The sequence below is a fragment of the Poecilia reticulata genome, chromosome 2 (genome assembly GCF_904066995.2).
Source record: "Poecilia reticulata chromosome 2, P_reticulata-male-v2, whole genome shotgun sequence".
NCBI lineage: Eukaryota > Metazoa > Chordata > Actinopteri > Cyprinodontiformes > Poeciliidae > Poecilia > Poecilia reticulata.
Window position 1 is genome coordinate 17424864 of NC_088831.1, and position 17844 is coordinate 17442707.

At 41.2% G+C, this 17844-nt stretch overlaps 1 protein-coding gene across 1 annotated transcript; it reads right to left on the bottom strand.

Annotated features, from left to right (window-relative positions):
- Positions 1-431: 431 nt before the first annotated feature.
- On the bottom strand, positions 432-16994 carry LOC103456908 (NLR family CARD domain-containing protein 3-like). Its single transcript, XM_081598902.1, has 6 exons — positions 15437-16994; positions 8828-9007; positions 7579-7752; positions 5607-5780; positions 4941-5093; positions 432-4446 (listed from the first exon to the last, which is right to left on the bottom strand). Exons 1-6 carry the CDS (start codon positions 16918-16920, stop codon positions 4440-4442), a joined length of 2172 nt encoding a protein of 723 aa, XP_081455028.1. The 5' UTR covers positions 16921-16994; the 3' UTR covers positions 432-4439.
- Between the last annotated feature and the right edge of the window lie 850 nt (positions 16995-17844).

Genomic DNA, 17844 nt, shown 5'->3' on the forward strand with positions numbered 1-17844 from the left:
CAGAGGAATACGAGACATGAAGTACGGACTAAATAACACGGAAGAAAAGAGCAGAATCTGGCAGCGACTGAAAGGAAACGAGGTTTGAGCGTTGATTGTTGGACAGAGAGCAGACGACTGGGGGGAAACGGTGCAGCTGTGAGGAGAGACCGGGCAGCAGACCGAGGGAGCAGAGAGACGGCAGGAGAGGAGCGGGGACGAAAAAATACTGACCGACTAAGATGAAATCTAACCGAATGTAAATGAATAATATTTAAAGGAGACTGGTCTAATCCGCAGCAAGAGTGGAAGAAACACAAAACAACTAGTAACTAAATAAGCAAGTGATCAAAATGCCAAAAGCCAAAACAATCCAGACAAATTTATGTTCAAGACTCAACAACGTAAAGAAAATGAAGAATTTGTTTGTTTTTTTTTATTTTATTTTACTTGATTTGAGCAAGACTTGGGAAAATCAACGTCACATTTACATAAAAAAATTTTTACCTAAAATAAGTAATTCACATCAAAGAAAAGAAGATGGACAGGATGAGCAGAACTGTACCTATCACAGAGTGTGTTCATGATTTATTTAGCAAATGACTGTTTTTCTTATTGCTCTCACTCATAAACAGTCAGCGACTTCCTACGACAGATGCCGGATCGTTTTGCTTACATGAGCGGTTCTCCGGCCTCCATCTCACTGGGTTCAGTGGTGCTGACTCTAATCTTGTTGCCACCAGATCCAGAAACCAGATTCAGGTCTCCAGTGATCTAAGAATCTATCTGGAGATCACAGACCTGGGTCTCTCTCTCTCTCTCTTGCTGTCACTCTGCCGTTGGTGCTTCTGGAAACAGCTCTCTGTTCAGCCTGAGACTCCAAACCTTCTCTGGATCAGTGATTATTGTAATATTTCTCATCATCCTCAAACTGATCACTTACTTCTCTCCTACCGTCTTTCTGGAACCCGGTCCTGAAAATCCACCAGACATCTCCTTTGCAAAGTCTTGTGAATATAAAACTTTAGATTCACTGAACCGTATCTGGTGTTGCGTCCATGATTGCTGCCAGTTTGACTGTGACCGGCAACCAGCCAGTCAGAAACACAAAAATTGTCAAATCTTTTTCTGTGAATAAAACATATAGACACAACCAGGTCTTTACTGACAACAATACTCTTCAGTGTTGGAGTTGTTACTGAGGGAGGAAGACTCAAACTTAGATATGTTTATATCAAACTGAGTGGCAGCAGTTTCAAGTTTTCAGCTTGAGAGGAAACTGTTGAGAAAATACAAAAGGTCACGTCACCAGTTTGGCAGTATTTCAGATATTTAAAACAAAAGAATTAATAATTATTGACATCAACTGATGTGAAATGCTTATATTATGATACGCTTTTCAGGCATATCGCCAAACAAAGACATATAAGAATAGAGGGAGGGCAGGACTTTTCAAAAGAATGGAATGCCCAGATGGAGTCCACCTGTTTCATCCTTTTATCATTTCAGGTTCTGCCAAGCAACATGTTGGATGTGGAAATATTAATATCCTGTGCAAAAACTCAAGTTTAGGGAAAGGGTCTATGTTCTCTAAAATCAACACACCTCACACTAGTGGAAAGTTGGGGAAAAGAGTATTTTCAATGTTGTTCTCAGAGCTTATGTTAGAGCTCTGAAACTAAAATTTAAAAAAATGGAGATCAGAAATAAGCCACCAAATGTTGATTGGTGCATTAAAAAAGAGAAACAGGCACTGTGAATAAAAATCTTGTGTGGGGAAAGCAGAAAGCAAGGTCAAGTAAAACAAAGCTGGGTTTGTACTATGGAGACGTAAGCAGCTTTGTGTTACTGAAAACTCAGCACTGAACCTGAAGTCACCTGAATGAGGAACTAATCTTCCTTCCCAGAACAGGCCTGCTGAATCAAAGAAAACAGAACATGGACAGAGAACATACAAACATCAGCAACAAAACCTTACATGTTAAAAAAAATGCAGCATGTGCGTAACTGGATTTCTGTTCCAGTGAGTCCTTCTCTACGTCTTTAGCAATTTTTCCTTTATTCTCTTATAAAAGAATTAACTTTAAAAAGAATAGCAGCTTGTAGCGATTGTTCATTGTTGTGTGATTTTTAGTTGTAAATGTATTTATGAGACACCCAGAAAGAACAAGGGTAACAGTTGCTGTGAAGTAGCTCCTCGCTTTATTTCAGCTTTTATTCAGTCAGCTGGAACATAATCCAGGCACATGCTAACATACAGCCATCTGCACATGCTAACATACAGCCATCTGAACATGCTAACATACAGCCATCTGAACATGCTAACATACAGCCATCTGAACATGCTAACATACAGCCATCTGAACATGCTAACATACAGCCACCTGAACATGCTAACACACAATCATCTTAACATGCTAACACACAGCCATCTGAACATGCTAACATACAGTCATCTGAACATGCTAACATACAGCCATCTGAACATGCTAACATACAGCCATCTGAACATGCTAACATACAGACATCTGAACATGCTAACATACAGCCATCTGAACATGCTAACATACAGCCATCTGAACATGCTAACATACAGACATCTGAACATGCTAACATACAGCCATCTGAACATGCTAACATACAGCCACCTAAACATGCTAACATACAACAAAAGGAATGGACAGAGACTGAACTGTGAATGAACCTCTCATCATGTGTAAATACTTGGGATGCTGTTAAGAGTGTCTGAGTGAAAGTGGAGCAGGTGCTGTGAAATTCTCCCACTGTGATTTCAGTCTCTGCCTGTGTCCTGGATCAGTTTGCCACACAGGTGTTTAAACCCCTCTGTGTTCGCTGATGTGTCAGTCAACACAAACACAAACTCGGCCATGTTTTTGTTCTTGTTACCCACAATCCTACAAAACCAAATATAACCACATCGTTTCTATCTCTACGTCATCATATGTACCATCATCTCCTGCTATTATTCCATCAATAAACCTTCTAAGCTGCACCGGTGGAGTTGGTCTATTCCTTCTGACAGAGGAAGATTCAATTGATGAGAATTCTGAAATTAGCATGTTAGACGCACACAGTCTTCTACAGTTACATATTTTTGGAAATAAAAATTACTTTGGGTTGTACTTAAGATGCAAATGGTTTTTTAAATGAAAATTGTGCTGTTTACATATTTTATTTGGCAGAAATGTTCCTGCCAAATTAAGGCATAGTAATTGATTTGTCAATATTTCTTACCCATTTTATGTAAATCCTTTAAACAGCAATAACATATTATTTAAGTTTTCAATAGCCAAGAACTAAAATCCTTGTGTATTATAAAATCCCTCTCTGAAATCATTTGAAGTCTTCTGTAAAATCCATGTTTAGTCAGACAGACTGGCGACCTGTCCAGGGTGACCCCGCCTCTCGCCCGAAACGTTAGCTGGAGATAGACACCAGCAACCCTACTGACCCCAATGAGGGACAAGGGTGCAAGAAGATGGATGGATGGAAGGGCGACCTGTATCTGATCTTTTCATTTCAGTGTGAACAGCACAGGTCAGATTCTTTTCGAATGTGACCCATATCCGATACATATCCGATTCAAATGTGACCAAACGTCCAGGCCGCATTCATCCGAACTGAACGTCACTGATACTCAACAAATGTCACTATTCTGTGTCCTGATACGCGCAAGTGGGAGAAAAACAACTATGACGGACTATAATGAGGATTAAGTTGTTAATGTGCTGCTCCGGTTGGACAACAACTTCAAATGTGTAAGCTAAGCTCCACTGTTAGCCTCCATGTTTACTTCCGCAAACACTGAGTTCTTCTTCTTTTTATGACGGTTGGCAGAACACTGAGAACGCTGACGCTATTGCGCCCTCTACTGCGCATGCGGGACACTTTCAGGTCGTTTGCCCCTTCAGACTGCAGAACGCATACAGGTCGCATATGTGTGTCAGTGTGAACAGCCCGGCAAAAAAAATCTGATTTGACAAAAAATCGGAATTGGGTCACTTCAGGCTGCAGTGTGAACTGAACCTTACATTTTGTCACACCTTCATCATGTCTTTGTCAAAGCCAAAGCCTGCAGTTCATGTATTAGAGAAATGATTAAATGTTGATGACATTTGAGGATATTTTAAAATGTTTTTTGTGGAATCCTTTATGCGGCCCAGCCTCACCCAGGCTCTGCCTCCAGCGGCCCCCTGGGTAAATTGAGTTTGAGACTCCTGCTCTAAACGGAGCCCAGTTTGAATCGGATCTTTATTGATCCAAAGAGACAAACAATATCAGATACTAATTAACAGACATGAGAAAATAAACAGGAGGAAAATCTTGGAGGTCAGAGGTCATCATCATGATCCAGTCAGAGTCTTTTTGGACTCAAACTGCTGGAGGTTCAACCTCTGAGGATCAGCAGGACACAGAGACCATTCTCTACTTTACAGAGATCAGAACCTGCAAGAAGAAGGATCAGATCAGTGAATGTTTCCAGCCTCTCTCCAGCAGCAGTCAGTGACGCAGCACATCCAGTAGATGGTTTCCAGGTTGCAGTCAGACTGATCTCAGAGCTGTGACCAAGATGAACCTGATCAGTTGTTTCCTGTTGAGCTGAGAGAACAAGCAGATCTGAGGTCAGATCTGCTGCTGCCACAGTTTAATGAATGAGGACCACTGTCTCATGTTGGACGGCTTGACGCTGGAGTCCAGCTGGACGTCCTGGAGGCATGGACACAGCAACAACACTCATCTTCACACCAACACAAACACAGGAACACAGCAAGCTGCTGCTTCTCTGATTGCTGTCTCTGTGTCCAATCAGGAAGCCTGAGCCATTCTCCTCCCACTGAGAAGCTGCAGCTTTACTGGGAACACTGGAGCTTTGCTTTGATGCTAACTGGGTTTAGTTCAAGATGCTGACAGCAGCTGGACTCACTAAAACATTTACTGACCTCAGATTATCTACAAGATCCTTCAGCTGCTGAACATCTGAATCCTCCAGGTTGTTTCCTCTCAGGTCCAGTCTTGTCAGATGGAGGCTGTTGGACTTCAGAGCTGAGGCCAGAAAATCACAGCTGATCTTTGACAACCGGCAGCTGAACAACCTGAATAAAGAATAAAAGATGAGCTGAAGCCAACAGGATGCAGGTGAACCAGTCCAACAGAACCAGTTAAAGATTCTCATGAATATTAAAGCCAACAAGCTGCTGCTTCAATAAAGACCTGCTGACTTAAGAACCAGAATCAGAACCTGGTACTGGGTCATGATGTGTTGGAGGATTTTAGTCAGTAAAATCATTCCAGGTTCTGATCAAAGTGTTGAAGCATCAATCATTGATTATTGATTTGTTCCTGTCAGATTCCAGGAATTCGCTTTTCTAGACTGGGTTGAATGACCTTTGACCTGCTTGACATGAGGGGGATTTCTACACACTGGGGGTCCGAATGCTGTCCTGTTCTGACCTCAGATCAGCAGGTCCAACTCAGTTACACAGAGGGACTAAATTAAACTCTGGATCCAGGAACAAACTCAGAAAATATTTATTAGATCAGAAGATATGAACTTTGATTTATGATCAATTATATATAATTATTCACAGAATTATATAATTATAAACCTCAATGTTTCCAGTCTGCAGCCTTCAGTCTGTAGAAAACCACAGAGCTCCTTCAGTCCAGAATCTCCCAGGTTGGTTTCGATCAGGTCCAGTTCTGTCAGATGGGTCGGGTTGGACTTCAGAGCTGAGAACAGAGACGTCCAGCTGGTCTCTGACAAAATGCAGTTCCTCAATCTGAATAAAGGATAAAAGATGAGCTGAAGCCAAAAGGATGCAGTTAAAACTGAAATATGAACAAATAAATAATAAAATATAGAAAATTAATTTTCTTGAATCTAAAAGAAACTTGATGAACTGATTCTAACATCTGATCCAGTCAAACTGGTTTAAAGAGTCCAAACCAGCAGAACCAGAACATTTTATCAACAAAGAAACTCAAAGTTTTTCTAAAAGTTTCTCAGGATCTTAAACTCAGTCGGATGTTTTTCTCTCTCCATGTTTCCTTACAGGCTTCTGTATCAGCTGACTGCTCTGTACCATCATTTATCATCAGATATTTTATGTCTCCAGTTTTTGTTCATTAATCTATTAATGATGTTTTTCTTGCTGGTTGTATTTTAACTGCAGCTCATTGCTAAGTATGACAGATGTAAACGGTTTATTTCAATCCGTCTAATTCAGAGTTTTACAACATCCATTACAGCTCAGATTCTGAAAGTTGATCATTTTCTCATTTTGTGGTGATTCAGAAATATTGAGTCTTTTCTCTGTCAGATTGATTTGGGTCATTTAGTTCAAGTTCTGAATCCTTCATCAGAGACGCTGCAGAAATGGGAACATTATCATAAAGAACAACCTGATTGTGAAGATGAGTCATTTTTAAATCTATTTTCCAGGTGAACCACACGAGAATGATTTCAGTGAACTGCTGAAGCTTGTTGCACACAAAGCTTTACAAAGGTAAGATCTCATTTCCTGTCCTACAAAATAAGAGCTGAATCAAGATGTTTGAACTAAATGACTTTAACACCAAAACCTTCACAAAGTCAGTATTAACTGCAGGACTGTTAATTAATGACCTTTACATTATTTCTGTCTCCTTCATGTGCAGGAACTCTGCCAGTAGACTGTGGTCATCCTGATAGAGTCTGACTGTCAGAACAAACTCAGATTTCCTATGGAAGCTGCTCTCAGTGGTTTGGAGGACAACTGACTTGTAATTTGCTCCATCAGTGGAATTGTCACTAAAATGGAAACTCATCACTTGCTTCCATGTTGTTTTGCTTCCTGCCAACATAAAATGATCCATATGAGCAGGCAGTCAAGTCCCCAGAAAGCTTCCCTGTTTCTAGGAACCATTTCATCCAGAGTTGGTCGACTTTCTCTGTCAGACTGTGAACCTTTAGGTTCATGTGCAGAACCTCTCCTAACACACCTGGTCCAGATTCATGTGCTGCAGTCTGTGCTGGTTCTGATGTCTGGACCAAAATACTCATGTCCTGAAGAACCTGCAGCCTGTTGAGCTCAGAGAAAAACTCAGTGGTCTGGATTTTTCAGACGAAGCTGAAGTTGGTTTCTGATTAAAGCTTCTGATTCAGGAAATGGATAAAGGGCGATTCCACCTAATTATTCACCACAACCAGCATCTTTAATCTGCTCTAGTTAAACATTAAAACACCTGGAATCTTTAAAACTGGACTGGATTATTATCAACTAATAGCAGAATATGTAAAACTAAATGCGAGATTTGAGGAACTTCAATAAAGGGAGATTTCATTCTCTCTCTTTTTACATCTTGACCTTTGACCTGCTTTGACATGAGGGGGATTTCTACACACTGGGGGTCCGAATGCTGTCCTGTTCTGACCTCAGATCAGCAGGTCCAACTCAGTTACACAGAGGGACTAAATTAAACTCTGGATCCAGGAACAAACTCAGAAAATATTTATTAGATCAGAAGATATGAACTTTGATTTATGATCAATTATATATAATTATTCACATAAATATTGATAATTATGTAATTACAAACCTCAATGTTTCCAGTCTGCAGCCTTCAGTCTGTGGAAAACCACAGAGTTCTCTCAGTCCAGAAGCTTCGGGGTTGGTCCAGCCCAGGCCCAGTTCTGTCAGATGGGTCGGGTTGGACTTCAGAGCTGAGAACAGAGACGTCCAGCTGGTCTCTGACAAAAAGCATCTCCATAATCTGAATAAAGAATAAAAGATGAGCTGAAGCCAACAGGATGCAGTTAAAACTCCTGGAGACATGGACACAGCAACAACACTCATCTTCACACCAACACAAACACAGGAACACAGCAAGCTGCTGCTCCTCTGATTGGCTGATTGCTGTCTCTGTGTCCAATCAGGAAGCCTGAACCATTCTCCATGAACAAATAAATAATAAAATGTAGAAAATTATTTTCCCTGAATGTAAAAGAAACATGATGAACTGATTCTAACATCTGATCCAGTCAAACTGGTTTAAAGAGTCCAAACCAGCAGAACCAGGACATTTTATCAACAAAGAAACTCAAAGTTTTCTATGAGCAGCAGCCTGGATGAGTTGAGCTATTTCTGCTGGTTCCTGATCATCAGCTGGAGACCCGACTTGGTAACCGGATCAGAACCACTCAGTTTATCCATTAATGGCCTCGGGTTCTTCTTAAAGCTGCTGAAAGCCAATGGAGGCCATTATTTCCTCAGGAGACGTGATGAAGTTTCATCACAGAGACGAGGCTCCAACCGACTGACAGCTGTCAGACTGAAGAGGACGGTTCCTCTCTGACCCGGCCCAACAGAACCACAACTTCAGGACACAGTGAGGAACCTGCTGCTGCTGCAAACCTCACTGTCATTCAGTTAATCTAGATTTGCTTTTCTACAATCAGTCACTTCTTAGATGTTTCATTAATGAAGATTTGAACTGGTCAGTGTTTGTGGCTCGACTGGAGGAACAACATTTCATTCTGGATGTAAAGATGAGAATCAGAAATAAAACAATCTGAATCTTTACCAACCAAACTGAAACGTCTCCATCATTAATTAACTTCATTTGAATTATTTTACTCATTTTGTTCATCAGTCAGAAACATTTTAAAAACTGAAAAAAAAAGTTCAATAAAGTCTAAAATAAGAAAATCATTTATGAGGTCAAATTGTTTGAAATTTGAATCTGAAATTTTAAAATATTGATATTAAATATTACACAAGAATTATTAATTAAACTGAGGATTAAAGTATCAATAAATGATTTTATTGTATAAATAGAGAAAACAAACCTCAGATTCTTCACTTTACTGACTGAACTCTCCAGGATCTCAGACACATCCTTCACATCAGAATCTTCACCTTCATATATGTAGATCTCACTTATTTCCAGTTCAGTCAGATCTGGGTTGGACTTCAGAGCTGAAGCCAAAACTTCACATTCAGCCTTTTGGATCCTACAGCCACCAAGTCTGTGATGAGAGAAGAAATAAATTCAGTTCTAATTAAATAAATCTGGATCATAAACAGATAAAATATGACAACAGTGATGTCATCATGATGTCATCATCTGATCTTCAGTTTATTGAGTTTGACCTGACAGAGAGTCTGTGCAGTTCCTGACTAAAGTCCAGGTTCAACATCTTCAACATCTGACTGAGCTGAAGGTCTGTTGAAGATCTTCTATCATCTGTGAAGGAAAGTTCAGTTTCTCTGCAGCATCAGAGCCTCAAAGGAGCTGCAGCAGCTGATGAAGAGGCTGACTGAGCTGAATGGAGGAAACTACTGGAGATGATGGAGAGAAGGAGGAACTGCTCACAGCTCTGACTCACACTGACTTGGACTAGACCGCTTGGCTCCTTGAGATCTTCCACCAAGCAGGAAGTAAGTTATAAATGAAGTGAGCAGAGCAGGAAGTCCAGCCTGCTGTAGACCTCTGGCATCTCTGGGTTTGTTCAGCCCATATCTGCTGCTGCAGCATCTAGAATCCTCCTCATCAGTAATAATAGTAGTATATTCTATAGAAACGAGGCTCCCAGCAGCAGCTTATTAAATGCTGCCACAGAGGAAACTGGGAGCAGACCAGACACATGATGCTCACAGTTGTGTCTCCGTTCATCTGCTGGATTTGATGCTTTAACAAAGTAGAAAGTGGACAGTCGTCAACCTGCTTCAGCTAAAAGCTGCAGATTGTTCTGGTCGTCCTGAAGAGCAGCAGGAGAACCGGTCCTGCTGCTCCTTCAGGTCTGGACCGTCCTCTGTTGATCTGAGAGGAACTGGGACAAACTGGTTGGAAGAGGGACACATGTCTCTGCAGTGTCTGTCCATCGTCTCAGAGGAACAAAGGTTTGGATGTCAGAAGAAAATGTTGCTAAACTCCTAAAGAGCTGAAGAGCAAAACCCCTGGAGGAGACGGAGCGTTTGGGTCCAGCAGCATCTTCATGGTGAAGCAGTGAAAGTTCTCCAGGAACTAAAGAGGCTGGGATGTCTAAAGAAGTGAAGCTCATGTCTCTGCAGGTCTTCATGGAGGACAGCTAACAGCTTCAACAAAGGCTGCAGATGAAGAGTTGATGAGGAAAATGGTTCCAGCTCTGGAAGCAGAGTTCTCAGCGCTTTGGGAGGATCTGACAGAAACTAGGACTTTTTCTGGAACTAGACAACAATCACCACATTTTGGTCTGTTACAAACTCAGAGGAAACTAGTGGGAGGAGGAAGAGTGTGTTCATAAAGTTTATAACTAGTTTCCATGGCAACAACAAAATGATGGGGTTTATTTTAAAGTGTCTTTTAAAGTGGCCTTAGACATAACCCCCCCCCCTCCCCCCCCCGAAACCCTTCCTAAGAACCTCAGCATCACTAACATGTTTAAATATAGATAATGTCTGTGAGAGGGAGACCAGGTTTATTGCTCGAGTTTAAAATCAATCACTGATTATTGGTTATTTGCTGTGTTGTATTTGTGAACAAACTCAAACACAAAGATTACACCATATTGTAGCCATAGTAACACACTATCAAACTATCAAGATGATTCTTTAAACTTTTACAAAGTAAACTTCTTAACTAAATCTTAAATGTACAATTTTTTCTCAGCTGAATGCATCAAATAAAATTTAATAACATTGTCATTCTTAATAAATGAATTCTACAGGTTTAGATCTATGGTCTGTGTTGCAATTCAAGCATTTCTAGGGGCCCCTGAATGTCCAGAGGCCCCTGAAGGGCCCCCACCAGCAGCTACTGAGTTTTCTTTGCCTTGATATCTCAGTCTTACAATTCCTGATCTCAGAGGTGCTAACATCAAAAGATTATATAGAGTTAACCCCTTTGCGCTTTTTTGATCTATAAATCAGTCTGCAGCCAAGTTGTTCAAGAGGTTAAATAGATATTATTAGAGCTTATTTTGTAAAATAGCAGCAATTCTGCTTAGTTCATAACTTCATAACCTTTTACCTTCTCTCCTCTGGTCTGTTTAACAGCTTCAGTCTCAGATCAGCTCAGCCCTCCAGGACTGTTAGCAGCAGAAACAGAAACATTAAACCTGTTGGGGAAAATAAACTACATTTGCTTTGCATTGTTCCTGCATGGCAATGATATAGCAGTATCTGATTAAATTCTTGATTAATATGGGTTGTTGCTATGTTGTTGTACGGTGATTTAAGATTTTCTTCAATGTGCCCCTTTTTAACTTTGAGCCCCTCCAAAGGTCTCTGCACCGCCCTGAACAGGAGAGATCATAAGTACACCCTTTCGTCAATCAAATTTGACAGGTGGGCGTGGCTTCCGGTGGGGGAGGGACTCAGTGGGTGGTCAGGAAGTGGGGAAGGGGCTCAATGGGTGGTCCGGAAGTGGGTGAGGGGGCTCAGTAATGAACAAGTTGAGATTTGGTTTTAGCTATTGTTCAACATATTTTTTTTCTACACTGTAAGAATGCTATAAATATTCCTCCTAATTTCACCTGTGTTAACAAGTTACAATGTTCTTTGCTGCTTCTTGGTAGTTGTTAAAGGTAACATATTAAAAATTTAAAACTGAAAATAAGTATTCTTTGGGGGGAGGGGTGGTAAGAGGTTTTCTCCAAGGTTTTTTGCAGGGTCAGTATTTATATGGTAAAGGAGTAATTCAGCTTTAATTACCAAAAAAAAGTAACATTGATTTAAATAAGCCGAGAGAGGTAAAGAAAAACTGCAAAACAAGGGATTGAGAAAAAAAGAAATTTGGAGAAATTTATCCTTTGGATCTAAAAATGTCTACCATCTGTACAAACACTGATTATATAGTTGTTTTCTTCCTACAATTAAATTAGCATGAAAGCACAGAGTGATCAATACTGAAACTTCCAGTTTACATTCCAAATGCTAAAAATATATTAAACAGCATAAGACAATTGCAAAATATCCATACAATGATAAAGAAATGAAAGTACATCATCAAACAGAGGAAAATGAAAAGTTTCCATTGCTACAGTTATGGAGTTACAGCATGGGTTAAAGTAAAAAATGATCAAACAATTTACAACAGGTAATCTCAAGACAATTTACCACAAAAAAGAGTCATTTCTATTCTACTTATTACAAAGTTCAGCAATTTAAATGTATTATAAAAGTCACACGCACACACACACACACATGCACACACGCACACAAACAAAAACATTGCGTTTTTCCTGTTAAAAAAATGCAGATTGCATCATGTCATTGACTTGCCACTGACTTGACTTGTTTATATGCTTCCCCCTCTTCAAATTACTTTTACTCTGTAATGATCAATTTTATCCATATTTTCGGGTGGGGAGGGGTGAAACCTGTGGAACCAACATGTACATTTGCTGCCTTCCTTTTTTGTTTTTTTTTTCTGAGACACAAAATGAACAATCTCACTGACTGAACTGTAAAATGAAAAAAAGTCATTCAGTTAAGTACACTATCATTTTCATGTGCTAAACAACAACAATGTAAAAGACACAAAACTTTGTTTTTTTCTTACAGGGAAATTGTGTCCTACAGAACGAACAAACATCAGTTGTTCACCATCACCAACCATCACACCAATATGACAGTAGGATCGGACCACAGAAAAGGCGGACTAGATGGTGGAGCCCGTGGCGGTGGTTCGGAGAAGTTCCGCTGGAGGAGTTCTGTGGCGGAGCTCTGCTGTGCTGTGGGGATCGCGGCTGGCGATCCCCCTGCCTGGAGTGGAGCTAAGCCGTCACCGCTGCCCTGAGCCGCTGGAGGTCTCGGCCCCTGGGCCAAGCCGTTACCGCTGCCCTGAGCCGCCGGAGGTCCCGGCCCCTGGGCTCCGCCTGCAGCTGCCTCCGGTCCCTGCGCTGAGGCAGCGCAAGTCCCCGCTGCCTCCGGTTCCCGCACCCGTGCCAGCTGCCAGTGAGCAGCCTCCAGAGTTCCCCGAGCTTCCAGAGTTTCCTGTGGCTCTGCCCCCGGAGTTTGCCGACGACCCCGAGCCCGCTGCCGGTCTGCAGCTCCCCGAGCCCGCTGCCGGTGTGCAGCTCCCCAGTGCTCCTCCCGAGACCCCTAGTGCTCCTCCCGAGACTCCTAGTGCTCCTCCCGAGACTCCTAGTGCTCCTCCTGAGACTTCAGCCGGCCGTTCTGCTCAGTCCGAGCTCCCAGTGTCTGCCCCGTCCGAGCCCCCAGTGTCTGCCCCGTCCGAGCCCCCAGTGTCTGCCCCGTCCGAGCCCCCAGTTTCTGCCCTGCCCGAGCCCCCAGTGTCTGCTCCACCCGAGCCCCCGTCTCCAGCGCCTGCAGCAGCCGGCAAGCTCCGCCTCCGACGTCGCCACCCACCGGACCTCCGAGAGGTCCACCTCCTGTGCCGTGGTCGGCCCCCGGAAGGTTTTTTCTGTTTGACTTCCTGTTTGGATTTAGTTTTATTTTCTGGACTCTATACTCTTGGGGTATACTGCATGGCATCAAACATTTTAAATAGTCTTAAATCACTGATATAAGGATGCAAAATACATCTGATGTTGTGATATTCCTGCTCCTTCTGACCAAAAATATTTCCTACAGAGTAAGAAATTGTTGGAGCAGATGACCGGTTCTCTCCTTCGGTCATATGGACCCATCAGTTTTACAGGTCTCATTTTGTCCTGATAACGAGTCATAGCCTTTCTCCCAGTAAATACAACTATCAACTATTTTTCTGCTACCCTAACCCAACCCAGAGATGGTGTAGTGTCCGGACATGTTAAAATGTTAAACTTTTACCACCCGAAATTCTCACCACTGTTAAATAATTTGTTTTTTAACATTTTATTTTAGTTGTTGCATGGACTCAATTTAAATAGATTAATGTATAAAGTATTACTACTTTTTAACCAAAAATTCCTGCCACTTGTTTAAGATGAGTACAAACAAGTTAATGAGAATTAAATTAACTTCACTTGAACTCTTTTATTAAGCTAATGTTTTGTTTTACAGTGAGGAAGGCCGGAGTCTAGCTTTAGCAGACGGCTGGAGGCATCTGACCCACGCTTCAAATTCAGTACCTGTTTGCTATACGGCAAAAAAAATTGGTACGGTTAAATTTAGTCTTCTAAAGAAACTCAGACGGTTTATTCTCTAACGTGAGAAATCCCTTGAGGTTGTCAAGTTTCTTGTTTGTTCAGATCTTGTTGGTAATTTCCATAGTATGATTACAAAATAACTCAATTCTTTTGTATCTAGAGGCAATCTAATCAATCAGTGTACAACTGAAGTTTACTATCAGGATTCTGCAAATTAAATATTTTCATAGTATTTCAAACATTCCGTTCATACAGTTTAGGCAGTAAATATAAATATTTTTGATTGTTTTAAGTTTAATATTTCACTTAATCTGACTATATGATCCTCTTTAACGCATACAGAAGATTTGTATTAATCATTTATAAGCTTTAGTAATGGAGTGCTTATCAGCAAGTGTATTGTATTGTAGTGAACATTAGTGAACAGGTAGCATCATTAGGGCCTAGAAGCAAAAGCTGCAGATCATTTTAAAGGTAACAAAACAATTCACCATGTCGGAGCAATTCTTGGAGCGTGGTTGTACAATGTAAAAAAACTTTCAACTTTAGGGAAAGCTGAAAAATAAATGTGAGTACCCTCACCGAGGCCTGTTTAGTCCCTGTCACATATTCTTAAGAAATAAATTTACAGATGAGGAACTTTACTGACACGTATCACACTAGCAAGTGTTACAGAAAACAATATGAGTTTCAAATGTATTCAAACAAACCTTTACTATTTTGCAGAAAGCATGAAGCACTGAGAAGGTCAGTGTTGATTCAACAAGAGGAAAAAGACTGAAGATTGAAAGCATCCACAACGATGTGAGGATAAATTCTGGAAAGGGATCGATGTTAGAGTTTGTCTTTCACTTTAACTGCAGAAAGCTAAAAGTTGAATACGAGGAGCCTCATGTAGACCTGTTTACATGTTCTTAAGAAATACATGTACAAAATGAGGAACATTTGCTGAAATGTTCAGATGTAACAAGTGTTACAGAAAAAAAGCTGTAAGAGTTTAAAATTTAAGTGAACGGATGAAGGAAATCTCAACGTATAGTAAGCACTGACTAGAAGAGAGGGGCTTTTTTTTCCCCCCCCTACATGCATTCACACACACACACACACACACGCACATGCACACACAACACAAATGGTTTGATGAGCAAAACCTTAAGTAATTATAAGATTCTAAATCTAAAGAACAGTAGGGGGGTGTCTTTCAGACTCACCAAGAACACGACTGGGTAGTGATAAAGAATTACAATAAGGCACTGACATCAAAAGCTACCACCTGCTGTGGGTCAGAATCTCACCCACTGAGCCCCTCCCCCACTTCCGGACCACCCACTGAGCCCCCTCCCCCACTTCTGGACTGACCCACTCCCTCATTTCCAGACTCACCGAGCCTTTCTGCAGTTCCTCACAGCTGGAACCAGTCTCAGTCGTCCATCATATGATGTGTTGTACTTCTCCAGGTCCAACTCATCCAGAACCTCTGACATCTGCAGCATGAAGGCCAGAGCTGAACAGTCAGTCTCTGAGAGTTTCTTCCCTGAATCCAGCAGCCGTTGGATCTCCTGATAAAATGAGTCGTCATTCATCTCCATCAGACAGTAGAAGATGTTGATGCTTCTGTCAGGAGAGATTTCATCAATGTTTATCTCCTTTAGGTTGGTGATGATTCTCTGGATGGTTTCTGGACGGTTCTCTGTCTGACCCAGCAGATCCTCTAAGAGTCTCTGGTTGGACTCCACAGTGAGACCATGAAGGAAGCGGACAAACAGGTCCAGGTGGCCATTTTTACTCCTGAGGGATTTCTCCATGACTTTCTTCATAAACTTATGCAAAGACATGAAAAAAATGTTTTCTCCCAGGAACGTCTTGATCACCTCTGACCTCCTGCTGGTGAAGCAGTGGAGCATGTAGACAGCAGCCAGAAACTCCTGGATGCTCAGATGAGCAAAAGAGTAGACACAGATTTTGCCCATTCCGCTGTCCTTCTTAAACATCTCAGTGAAAACTCCTGAGAACAACGCAGCATCTTTGATGTTGATGCCGCACTTATCAAGATCTTTGTCATAGAAGATCAGGTTTCCCTCCAGCAGCTGATCTAAAGCCAGTCTTCCTAGAGACTCAATCAGCTTCCTGTTCTCTGGACTCCAGACTGATTCATACTCTGGTCCTCCTTCATACTTTTCCTTTTTCATTTTGAGTTGGACCTCCAGGAACTTGATGTACATCTCAGTCAGGGTCTTGGGCAGCTCTCCTCCCTCTCTGGTCTTCATCATCATTTCCTCCAGAACTTTAGCAGTGATCCAGCAGAAAACTGGGATGTGACACATGATGTGGAGACTTTTTGATTTCTTGATGTGGGAGATGATCCTGCTGGCCTTCTCTTCATCATTTATGAATCTCTTCTTGAAGTACTCCTCCTTCTGGGGGTCAGTGAACCCTCTGATCTCTGTTACCATGCCAACAAAGTTCGCTGGGATCTGATTGGTTGCTGCAGGTCGTGTGGTTATCCAGAGGAGAGCAGAGGGAAGCAGTTCCCCCCTGATGATGTTTGTCAGCAAAACATCCAGTGAGGTGGACTTTTCAGGGTCAGTAAACATTTTAGTGTTGTGGAAGTCCAGAGGAAGTCGACTCTCATCCAGACCATCAAAGATGAACAGAACCTGGAACTGTTCAAAGTTACTGATTCCTTTGATTTTAGTGAAGCATCCATGAATCAGTCCTATTAAGCTGAACTTCTCTTCTTTCATTGTATTCAGTTCTCTGAAAGTGAATGGAAATATGAAATCAATGTTCTGGTTGGTTCTGCCTTCAGCCCAGTCCAGAGTGAACTTCTGTGTTAACAGAGTTTTCCCAATGCCAGCCACTCCCATGGTCAGCACTGTTCTGATTGGTCGATCTCTTCCAGGTGGGGCTTTAAAGATGTCTTCTCTTCTGATTGTTTCTTGTTTCCTGGATGCTGTTTCAATCTGTCTGACCTCATGTTCCTGGTTGACCTCTCTAGTTAACCCCTCTGTGATGTGGAGCTCTGTGTAGATCTGATCCAGAACGGTTTGATTTCCATGTTCAGTGACGCCTTCAGAGAGACTCTGGAACTTTGTCTTCAGAGTCGCTTTAAGCTCCTGTTGACACCGAATATAAAAATCTGACAAAAAGAGACAAAGACACAACAGGAGGCACTTCAGCTAAACATAAGGAATAAAATTATTTTTGATATTCTTAGAGGAGGTTTTGTAAATTAAACTTTAATGAAGGAAATAAAATTCATTTTATTAGTATTTTTATAATATTTTCTCATCTAAACAAGAAAGCCATTCCAACTTCATTCCTTGATGAGGGAGAAATTTAAAGATTTAACTTGTAATTCTCTGAAAACTCAGGCTTGAGCTCACTGAGGTGACAGATAAAAGAACAAAGTAAATAAACAAAAAGCTCAATCCTGATAAAAACTATGTTGGATAACAAAAACTGTAAACAAAAATTGCACAGAAATGATTAGAATTAGTTTTGCTCATTAAAATTATTTCATGGTTTTCTCTGGTTGAAGGTTTCAGACATGTTTCCCACAGAGCGACCTCTGACCTTTGAGTTTTACCAAACTGTTAGATTTGAAATTGTAATCCCAATCAAAATGAGACTAGTGAACTATCAGATTTGAAAAAAGCATTGAGATAAAAGTTTTACTAATGTTCTATTGTACCTAAAGATTCTCAGTAGCTCATATTCCTCTAACTTTCTATATAAATGTGTATTAATCGTCTGTCCTGTACTGAACATGTTGAGACCTCTGACCAACT

Bases quoted from the DNA above. Each gene is read 5' to 3' on its own strand.
- LOC103456908 (XM_081598902.1), bottom strand. From the start codon at position 16,920: ATGGGAGTGGCTGGCATTGGGAAAACTCTGTTAACACAGAAGTTCACT. The intron at 9,008-15,436 runs GTGAGTCTGGAA...CTCTCATCACAG, and splicing joins AGGAACTGCAGAAAGGCTCG to ACTTGGTGGCTGTAGGATCC. The intron at 7,753-8,827 runs GTTTGTTTTCTC...TTCTTTATTCAG, and splicing joins AGTAAAGTGAAGAATCTGAG to ATTATGGAGATGCTTTTTGT.